At 39.8% G+C, this 11,387-nt stretch overlaps 1 protein-coding gene across 1 annotated transcript; it reads right to left on the minus strand.

Moving 5' to 3' along the window:
* Positions 1-362: 362 nt before the first annotated feature.
* Positions 363-5,573, minus strand: LOC122982685 (Ig-like V-type domain-containing protein FAM187A). Its single transcript, XM_044352165.1, has 5 exons — positions 5,169-5,573; positions 3,187-3,464; positions 1,891-2,253; positions 699-937; positions 363-589 (listed from the first exon to the last, which is right to left on the minus strand). The coding sequence occupies exons 1-5, from the start codon at positions 5,361-5,363 to the stop codon at positions 363-365; spliced, it is 1,302 nt and encodes a 433-aa protein (XP_044208100.1). The 5' UTR covers positions 5,364-5,573.
* Between the last annotated feature and the right edge of the window lie 5,814 nt (positions 5,574-11,387).

Consider the following 11,387-nt stretch of genomic DNA (forward strand, 5'->3'; position numbering starts at 1 on the left):
GCTGGGTGGATTTTCTTCTTAAGAAAGTGGTCACGCTGTACAGATCATATTTACACCTAGAAGATTGTATTTACACCTCCACAAATGGTAAGGCTGATCAGATCGCATTCTGATGTTAATGCATTCTGAGTGCATTTACATACGTAAATACGGAATATTCATAAAAAGATGTTAATGCAAGGTGTGGGGCCTCTCATCAGGTTTTTTACTAACCTGCAATGCTTGATTTCAGGACAGTGTTAGCATCCAGCAGCCTGGTTTTGGTTACCAATACGGTAATGGTGTAACATATTAGCACAACTCTTACCAAGGTGACATTATTTATGACAATAACTACACAACTTCCATGTATTTACATTTGTTTAATCCACATGTATTTCTCTGGTGTCTCTGAGGTGTCTGAATCCAGCTCTGCCAAACACCAGCAGGCAAAACACAGCCGTCATGGCAGCATATGATCTTAACACCATCTTCACAGCTATCAGGAAGTCAGGATGTGATGTCACTGACTGGCCCCGCCCCAAATGGGCATAGACCAGCAGACGTATCTCAGCAGCCTGGCGACCCTGCAGCCAGCAGTGGTAGATGCCTAAATAATAAAAAGCATATTTTAGTCAAATCAAACAACTTGGAATAACAGATAAAAAGACATTTCACTTATTGTGAAGCACTTTTACATCAATAGTAAACAGTAGTACCTGAGTCCTGAGTTTTTGCAGGGGTGAAGACTAGGTGGTGTCCAGTGTCTATCAGCAATCTGGGTGGTGTGGCGCTGAGGTTACGACCTGCTGTGTGCTCAGATCGATAGATGGGTTGAGATCCTCGGTCCCAGGCCACGGCCATGTTGGGTCGTGCCCCAGGGCAGCCAAGGGTCAGGACACGGTCTGCTGGGTGGTTCAGGTAGAACACTGGCATCTCCACTGGCCTGGAGGCAGAACTACAATACAGAAACAGTAACTGAAGCATTGCATTTGTATTTAGCCTTTTTAATATCTGTTGTGAGTGCACAAACAAAAAACAAATATGAAAATATGCCCATAACAGGCTTCAAGTGGTAAATTTCATATTCCAAAATGAGATATCTGCTATTTAAAAAAAAAAGACATTTTGTCAGCATTTCTGGAATTAAAATTTAAAAATATAGGACTCTTTAAGATACTGTAAATGCAGACACACAAACAAAAAAAAAACAAAATTAGAAAATAGAAATTAATTACATTTTGGACCTGCTCAAAGTAATTGTGTTTTGCGTTACAAAACAAAATATCTCCATAGTTTCTGTCTAGATTCATGGTTTCCAGAGGATGATTCCTGTTGGTTTTGATGACCCACTGATGTTTTCTCTTCTGCTATGATCAGGCTAAAATTTCAACCACAAATATCAAAATCTAATCAACAGGGGATAAACCCTTTCCATTTTAGACACTGCTTCATACATTACTACACAGGCCAAAAAACTATTATGCACAGATTGCCATGGAATTATGCAGAGCATAGTCATGCTCCCATGGGGATAACTCATTTTGATTTCATGCCATTGTTAGGCCAAACTTTACATTTTTCATTTTTTATTGCTAAGGGTATACAAACAGTAAAATTGTCAGTATATTGTTGGCTTTCTGCAGCAGTTTTGTATGGTGTTGGTGTTACTGTATTAATACTGAAACTTTCAGAGGATGCTGGTGGGGCTTTGTCTTGCTTAAATATTAACTAAGCAAATCATTACAACTACAACTTTGAAAATGTGTGTCCTTCTTTAAAATGATAAAAGGTTATGCTTTTCAGTTTTAAGCATAAATCTGTTTCTGTGCTAAAATCTACCCATCACTTGTCTGTGTACCTGCCCACCTTTATGTCATATGTACCTCTAATGCTTATCTATGGGCTTACCTGTACCCTAGAAATGCCATCAGAGCTTGGAGTTTGGAGGAGGGAGGAGCTTGATTTGGACAAGTTACTTGACAGCTTTTGACCTCCAACTTGGCCCCAGCTCTGCTTTTCTTCAGACGGCTGAAAGCTCTGGGCACTGCCCCCGAGCCGCATGATGTGACTGTCTGATTGGCCCTTCTGTAGCGTACATGCAGGAAGTTCGAGTGGACATAGCAGAGTCCCACGCGCACCTGCTCCCCTGGTATTCCACAGCGATCGCACACTGACCAGGGCCGGAAACTGGTGAAGACTCTGTACAGTGGCTGAGTGGAGCCAAGTCCTTTTCTTTCTTTATGTTTCCTGCTATTTTTTTCTGGAGTGAGCCTAGGAGAATCATCCAGAATTTGAGTCACTTAAATCAGTGGTTCATCATGTTTTACAGATGACTTTGAATTGCGAGCAGATCAACACAGGAGTCACTTTTCCTTTCAAATTTATTCATCAGAATAATTACTACAGGTTCGTGAGGATCTTAATTGGAGATCTAATTTAGTATTTCCTGTTCTGTCAATCATCCCACTACCATTTATTGTTTGGTTATTGGTATGAAAAAGAGACTAGAGACTCTTGGGTAATGAAGGGCTGTACAGTGCTGCAGGGCTTTCTCATTTGCCACAGAAAAGCCATCTTGTGCTTGTGCAAATGTGCTACAGCATTTCTGTTATAAGAGCTCTGTATAACAAAAAAATTCACCCTTCAGCACAAGTAGTATTTGTCAGAATCTACAGCCCTGAGTTGACAACATACAACTGGATGGACAGTATAGATATCAACTTGTAAATATATATTCTGCATTCTTTAATGAAACATGATGGTATGTAGCAAGTGGATTTGTTGTTTACCAAAATAAAAACAGGATACATATTTGGAGACATCTTCACTATCACACTGTCAATTTTGCAATCAATGTTGATAAGCTGATAAGCAAAGTTGATAATCGCATGAGAATCGATGTCTCCTCTGTTATCTGTGTTTCACCCACCAAACACAAACATGTAGAAGGTAAGATTTGAACCAGTTAACAGCGAACAGGATCAATCATTAAACATGTCTCCAGAGATAATGGGATGTCTCCATAATGTCTGCAGAAACATGCCAAACAAAATCGACTTTGGGTGTCAATACAGCAGTGGACAGCAGTGAATCAATTGTACCAACAAGTAAATTAACATATTTACACCATCAGTGTCAAAATTTGACAGCTGCAATGTCTAATATTCAATAAAAAGCACAGTCATTGACAGACTGTCATGTCACCTCGGAGTGAAACTGAGTGTGCGTGCTTCCTGGATGTCCAGGTCATAACCATAGAAGAAGTCTTTGTGTGCTGAGCCGCAGATATAGATGCCAGAATCGTCTAGCCCTGCTCTGAAGATCAGCAGGCTGAAAAGACGGATGGAGAATCGACTCCGCAGGTCACCGCTGTGGGGGACTTGACTGGTGTCCAGCAGCTTATTGCCATGGTGATCGGTAAGGACTCTGGTCTCCTCAGAGCTGCCCAGATGTTTCCTAAAGAACCACACAACTGTCCGCATCTGAAATACACAGGAAACTAAATGAGCGAAATGTATCTGCTGAGGGTCAATAGAGTTGTTCAGTTGATCAATACCTGAGACTCAAATTACGTTAGCAAAGGTTGAGATTTAAGTCTTTCATTTAGTTTGTGAAGATAAATAAACATCATTTATTAAACATCACCATTTCACAGCATTTTGTCAAAAAAAGGTGATTTTTCACCATGGTAGTGACATGACATTAGGGATGGCAGTGTTGGTCAATCAGATGGATGGTCAACCTCTTGGGACAAACTGAAATATCACAACAACTACTGAATGGATTGCCATTAAATGTGGTCCATATATCCATGGTCCTCAGAGAATTAATCCTAATGGCTTTTGTGATCCCCTGATTTCTTCCTGTAGCATCATAGTAGGTCAGAGTTTTCACTTGAAATTTGAAAAAAACCTGTTGTTATGCCCAAATGAAAGTAACAGGACTATTTTACTGTAGTGTTTAAACTTTTCAATGTATCTTTATTGATTAAGTCCCAGAGACCTACTGAAACTGAGAGTATTTGTACCCCCTAGTGAGATGCCACTGTAGCAGCAGGACTCGGTCAACCCTGGGGAGTGCAGTTGATCTACAAGATGGATTTCCACAAAGTTCTATACAGACAATCATGGCCCCCAGAGGATGGATCCTAATGACTCTGGTGGTCCTCTGACTTTTTCTCTAGTGCCACCATAAGGTTGACATTAGCTTGTGACCCTTGAATGAAATGTCTCAACAACTATTGGATGGAGGTCCATTAAATTTGGTACACACTTTAACATCCCCCTAAGGCTGACCTATTATAACTTTGGCGATTAATTACAGTTCATTTAGTGCCATCATCACAACAAAGTTCTGATCAGAGACTCTGGAGGACCACATCCAATCATATCAATCCGGTAAAATTACCAACTGCAGCTCATTCATGACACACCCTCTGGCAAGAAAAAACAAACTATTGGGCTCCAACCATTACAGAAAGGGAAAAGTGAAGATAGATCCTGTCCTCCAATCCAGGCAACAGCAGCAGATCTGAGTGCCTTTCCTAGTTCCCTATCAGTTCATACTAACTTAAGCGATAATCAGTAGTAATAATAATAATATTGTTACCATATGTAACATTAGTAACAATTGTGTTTCCAGGTGTGTCAACTGCAAAGTCTCAGCAAAAAGGAAACGTAGAGATGAATGAGGACAGAAACATCAACATTGATATTCCCAAAGAAGTCCCACTGACCTTGTCTCACTTCACCATTTGTGGAAATGTTCAGTTTAATGCGAATTATAATGCTAACTAGGCTCATCTTAAGGAGGCTACAGGGTTTTCGTTGCTATGGACACAGTTCCAACCGTAGGATCTAATGGACTATTTTTTTATCTGAAGCAATAAAATCATTTTTAAAACAATAAAATAATTTTTGAATCAGTATTTTGTGTCACATTAATGATTTCTTTAGTAATGGCCTCGTTAGAAGCGGGATAAAGTACAACGAGCCGGTGATTCAAGACCCCTCAAGACCCAAAGAGTCCTGCATCACCCTCTCGGGGTGCATTTTGCAATAATGATCCGCTCACTGTACATTATTATAGGATTCACACAAGACATATATTGAGTGTTTTTTAGGGGTGAAATAGGGTGAAAGGAAGATTACACCTCAAGTATTTGATTTATTATTGGTCTGTGTTACCTGTTGTGGTTTGCAGTGGCAGGGCAGCTCCACAGTGACTCCGGCCAGGTAGGCAGCGTTGGTGAAGGTCAGGAAAGCAGGACAGGCTCTTCTAGCAAACACATCTTGCTTATCCTCAGGAGCCTCATAGCTCCACACCTCAGGAGACAGGAGGAGGTGAAAGAAGAGGAGGGCAAATGAGGATGTAGAAGTCATTAGGCTTCTCTAAAGATGAACAAGGTTCTCACAAGTTACAAAAGTCACAACTACAATCAAATACTTCGGTACACAGAAGACAGAGACACCTCCAGTGTTTGTTTTGTCTCATTTTAGATGTGGAGGATTGAACTGAGCAATGCTTCTTGGTCAAAACACAACAGCTATGATAGAATGTGATGAGCTCACTGAGGAGTCATCCTCTGTCGTCAACACAAACATTGTGAAGTCCAAGTGCAGTCTCATTAAATGTTCAGACATGAGCAACTACTCTGATTCAGTTTGTTTGTCAAAAGTTTTCAAAGAGTTATATTTTATCTATGATCTGATGAAATAGCAAACAAACAACATGGACCAGCTCGTTTCAACAGCTCAGACATCCTGAGATGAATCAATTTTTTTCAGATTTTTTTTCAGATCAGATTTTTTTTTCCGAGCCTGAAAAGCAATCATTCTTTTGATATCTCCTTTTTTTCCCTTTTCTTTCTTCTGCTTCACAAATTCAAACATATTTTTTCTTCAAAATTTCCAGCATTTCATGACCTGCTGTTTCTTTTACATGATGTAGACAAATTTTCTCTGGTTGCTATGGTGACAACATACACCTCTGCTCAATTATAAACACCAAACATTGCATTACAACAGTTGTGACAGATATGTAAAGTAACTGCAACATCACTGCAATGCAATGACAGTCCCTCTTTGCACAGTGTGTTTGGAGATAAAACAAATTCTTATTTCCTGTCACACCTCTTAAATAAAATTTAATCCTTTTTTCAGACTTGTTGGAGAAAAGTAGACATATGCAATGGGGCAAACTGTCTTGGTTGTGGTATGGTTCTTCCTTGATAAACTGTGAGATGTCAGAGAAAACAGAGCTATAACAATGTGATGTGCACAAGAAAGCAAGTTTTCAAATTGGTTTGAAAGATTTCATCAAGATTACAAGTGGATCTGTTCTGTATAATCTCAGTGAGACAGTGCAGGTTATTTAAATTAATTCCTGCAGAGGGAAGATATACCTGAACCTTCACATCTGTAAAGAGAGTTAATAAGCTGATAATGAAAGCCGTCATACCTGGTAGCTGTTGTGAATTACTTGGCTGGCATTATTTTAGTGTCCACTCACACAGAGAGGAATCGCTCAGCAGAAACACTCTTGATCTTTATGTATTTCAATGGATATCAATGCTGAGTCTGTAAAAAACTGTTAATAGTTAAACTTTTGATGAGACATGGTGTGGCCCACATGTGAGGCAGCAGCAGCTAGCCAATGACTGCCAAAGGGGATCCCCTCCTCTCTTATGACCCTTGTAGCCTTTGCTAAGTGTGCTTATACCTAGCATGTTGAGTGTAGTGTATTCCAGTGTCAACCAGGAATGGTTAGGCCCAAACGCTCCCTGACGGATATACTTTTTAATCATCCAGGTATAGCCTACACAAAGTACAAGCAAGTATGTGAAAAATGGCACTGACATGCACATTGGTAAAAAATCAAGTACATCAGCGGCCTTACCTTATTTCTCTTTGCATTTAGACATGTCTTCTGTGGAAGTGTCAAAGAAATCACAGAGCACAGAGCTGTCATGTGTTGGGTGTTGTAGACTTGTTCTGAGCAGGCAAGTGGAGCAAAATGTGTGAAATCTTGACACCAAAATTACCATACTGCACCTCCTTCCACTACAGCACATCCCTGCCACAAAAAAAAAAAAAAAAAAAAAAACACTTCAGAGTTTGTGGTGTGAAGTGAGGTTAATTCGTCCTGCACTTCCTCACATCACTGCTGCAGGCGGTTGTTGCTGTAATATTGTAAAGTAAAAAATAAATGAGTGCAATGAAGCGGCTCTCTGCAGGTCCGTGTGTCATTAGGCCTCCAGGACACTAAGTAACACGACGTGTCTGCTGACCAACTTCACCGCCTGGTGACACAAACAAAACTCACTGTGAGCTGACAGCTTCTGATGAAGGCATGCACTGAAAGATGATTTCAGTCTATGTGTGTGTGTGTGTCTGTGAATGTTAAGTACAGCAGGTTCAGGGTTGAATTTTCAGGATTATACTGAAGGTGTCAGGACAGCAGGATGACTAATTCTGTGTTCAGGGGGTAAATACAGATGACACCTCCCTGGTTTCCATTAACAAAATGGAATTCAGTTCATTTCCCAAAACACCACATAGGAGGGGGAAGCCGGTATGAAAGTGGCACAGGATGAAAGTAACAATTTTCTCTGAGCCCATACAAATTTGATGTCTAACTGCATCAGCACATACAGCACTCAACACTTACCAGAACCTCAAAAAATCACGTGGATACATCGTACTATCACAAAGTTTTACCTGAAAAGCTTTTTTTGACCACAGTAAGTATATTCACTCAAGAGCTAAATGTTTCTGAATGACGAGTTGTGTTTATTGTTTCATGTGTCACAGTCATGATCACTTGATAGATTATTTAGTACTTTAACACATCCTGAAGTTTTCCATGTCAGACTTTTTCAGTATAGAAGCAAGTCAGGTTTAACTGTCAGGAGACATTGTCAAGATGATAGTAACAGTTTCTTCTAACACCATGTGTGTTACTGCAGGCTCTACTCTGATCAAACCACTGCACCGACAGTTTTCCAGGACAAGGATGAGGAATGTCTTGTGTGTGGGGAGACATTCAGCTCATCCTTGCCGAGGGGGAAGTGTGGGTGCAGTGTCTCTTTTGTCTGCACTGGTCCCATGAGGCATGTACTGAAGGTGCAGAGCAGTATATCTGTCACAACTGTGACAATGAATAAAAAAAGAGAATTGATGTTAGTAATACAGCGATTTTTTACACTGTTTTTTCTTTAAAAGTTAGTGTTCATACTGTTGCTGTAAAACATTTGATGAAATTGAAAATGAAATGTAATAGTTTTTTTTTTTTATTAAGATAAAGGACATTGTTTATGTTTGCAATTACATATTAACAAGGACATTGTCAGACAATGTTTAATAAAAACAAAAACAAAATAGACAATTCAAGTTTATACTCTTGTGTTACTTTTGACGAATCTGTGTCTTACTTTTATCCCAACAGACGAGGTCAAAAGTAACAATACGCAACCTGCGTCCAAAGTCAAATTACACTGAAGTCATTCCACATTTGTACAAAATAACCCCTGGTACAGATAGAGCACACATGAGTTGTTGATCACAATGAAAATTAGTTTCTGTCTGTGACGTTATCTTTTAAAATGATGTTTATCTGAAAAGTGTTACTTTCATCTCGGTACTCCCGCATCTATTCCAGAAAACAGAAATCACATGACCTGGGGCCATTATAAAAACTGGATCCATTGTATCCAGACTGTTTTTGACCCACACATGGTGAATTTGGTAATGACCATCTTTACAAACAAGACAAAAATAAATATGGCAGGTAACTATGCAGATACTCCACATAAATAACAGATACACAATATACAAGTTTAAGGTAAAGATACTCATTTGCAAGAAAGAAAGAAAGAAAGACTGAACTGTCTGTTCAGACAACAGAGTTGAGAGATCTATGTCATGTCTTCCCTGCCTCTGATTCAGATTTACAGAGATTCTCAAAGAACTCTCTAAAAGTATTTTTATGTGAATAGTACTTGTATATTGTACTCCCTATTGGGCCTCTTGCTGCTTGATAAAATTGGCCAGCATACGCCGAGCTTTATCACCTTTTTCGAAAAAGCACTGTCGAGCCAACAAAAAATTCATCTCTCTGGGACAATAATGTGTTGTATTTATATTTACACTGAGAAAGTTTGTGCAGATTACCATCAGACATTCTATCTTTAAAGTTGTTCTTGGCTACCTTCACCTCTTTTTCAAGGTTAAGAAGCTCTGTTGCTCTCTCTTTCTTTTTATGGGAGGCATATTGAATTATAAATCTCCTAAGAAAGGCCTTTAGTCACCTCTGCGTGATCTGATACTTAAATGCACCCAATATCAGATGAGGCTGTGTACATTAGAGAGAGGAGAGAATGGGATATCAAGAAATAATCTATCCTGGTATAGAATAGATAACAAGGAAATAGAAAAGATAATTTCTACTGGTGGGATTCAATAGTCTCCATATATCAGCCAGGCCTAAGTCTTTACAAATGCTGTTCAAAGTGTCAACAGCCCTGCGTTTTTTGTCGTTAAAGAGATTGCTACAGTCTAAAGCCTCATCAACCAACTGATTGAAGTTCCCTCCTAGGATAATAGGGTAGCTGTGCCCAACCTCTCTTGTTACAGACCATACCAAACAAAGTGGGGTCATCTATATAGGGTTGGGGGCATATATGTTAGCCAGTATCATAGAATGGCCCTGGATTTTGACTTCAGTAATAACCATTTTCCCATTATCATCTGTAAAAAAATGTATTGTTCTTGAACTGTAAATGTTTGTGAACTAGAACTGCTATACCCTTACTTTTACTTGAGCTAACAGAGTAAAAGACCCACCTTACCTAATCTCTGCGCAATTTTTTATTCTCTAGCTCTGAGAGGTGTTTCTCCTGGAGGAAGACTATATCATATTTCCTTGCTTTGAGAGTACTGAGTATTTTCTTCCTCTTTACTAATTGACCGATGCCCTTTGTATTCCAGCTACAGAAACTCAGCCCCCTATTGCGATCATACTTGCTCATATACTAGCTTAAAAAGGGGATACAACAGAGCCTCAAAACAGAAAAAATAAACCATTCATAAAGACAAATACCAACCGGACAAACACAAAAATAACCCTGAAGCATAAATGCTCCATCAAGAGTACATTAACAACTGGCTCTCTAAAACAAAGAACTATACGTCCGTGAATCACTCACTTTCAAGGTCGCTTGACTACAGTGGCACCAACACCTGCATGGTCACAAAGCAAAAGAACAGTCAACGCTACATGAGAGCCCAACGCGCCCTGCTGCCCCCACCCAGCACCCCAACAGCTGCAGCTATCAAAATACAGAATGGTCGAGCCTGATCCAAAGCAACATGAACAAACCTTAAGGGCAGTGGGGGGTGTCTGGAGTGAATGAGCCAGGGCAAGTGCCTTAGATTGCAATAATAATGAGCTTTTTGCAGAACAATTGCAACCACCGCTGCCAAAGCATACATTTAGTCTCAAATTAAACAAAAGTTTGCCCCTATAATTATAACTTAAATCATAGAGCTGCAGGGCAGTTTTAAAGAGACGTGTCTAACGTTAGTGGAGTAGACTAATGACAGTATGAAAGAGGATAAACACTGAATGCTAAAATTAACACAGAGTCTGTTAAATTAACCTATTCAATTTGAAGGACGTAATAGCACCATTAAAATAAAAAAAAAAAACTTACTTGAGGTCCTTGATGTTGCTGGTCCATGTTGGCCAGCAATCCGCTAGACTCCCACTCCTGAGTCATGAAGGTGACATTGTTTTCTCCTCTACTATTATATGTAACTATTATAGTGAAAGGAAATGTACAGACACTGGTATATACAGTAACTGTCTTTTTCTTCCAAAACGTCTTCTCTGGACGGTGGGAGTGGATGAACCCGGTTAAAGAATAACCACCCTTAAAGGATGCTCTAGTAATGCACCCGCAAGGAGGCAAGGATCATTTCATTGGTCAACACTACACCTGGCCTTCTACTGGTCAGGGATTTGGACAGGGTTATTGCACAAAAAATCTGAGAGCAGACGTCTCAGGAGCACACAGAATCAGACTGAGTGTGAGGAGAAGGGCTGAAGCTGGAGTGCAGAAAATCTGTACAAGCAACAATATATCTGAGTGCAAGCATACAGTTTGAGCAGAAGCAGAGCAAATCTAAGCGCAAGCAGGGGCTATTTAAGCGCAAGGGCAAAGTTTTAGGGAATAATTACAAAAACATGAAATAAATAAATCATGCTCTCATCCAGGTATCTTTCCAAACAGCCTTTTCCTCATCTTTTTTCATCATCTGTCCCCGCCTCCGCCTGCTCCTTCACCTATTGACTCCCATCTAATTGCATCCATTGTGAGGCTGAATGCTGAGTACCACCCAGTCATC

Source organism: Thunnus albacares, chromosome 5 (genome assembly GCF_914725855.1).
Source record: "Thunnus albacares chromosome 5, fThuAlb1.1, whole genome shotgun sequence".
NCBI lineage: Eukaryota > Metazoa > Chordata > Actinopteri > Scombriformes > Scombridae > Thunnus > Thunnus albacares.

What these genes read in the sequence shown, in the direction of transcription:
- LOC122982685 (XM_044352165.1), bottom strand. Translation starts at nt 5,363, where the DNA reads ATGACTTCTACATCCTCATTTGCCCTCCTCTTCTTTCACCTCCTCCTG. An exon ending in ACACTCAGTTTCACTCCGAG is followed by an intron (nt 2,254 to 3,186) that starts GTGACATGACAG and finishes TGATTCTCCTAG; the next exon opens with GCTCACTCCAGAAAAAAATA. An exon ending in ATGGCATTTCTAGGGTACAG is followed by an intron (nt 938 to 1,890) that starts GTAAGCCCATAG and finishes TCTGTATTGTAG; the next exon opens with TTCTGCCTCCAGGCCAGTGG.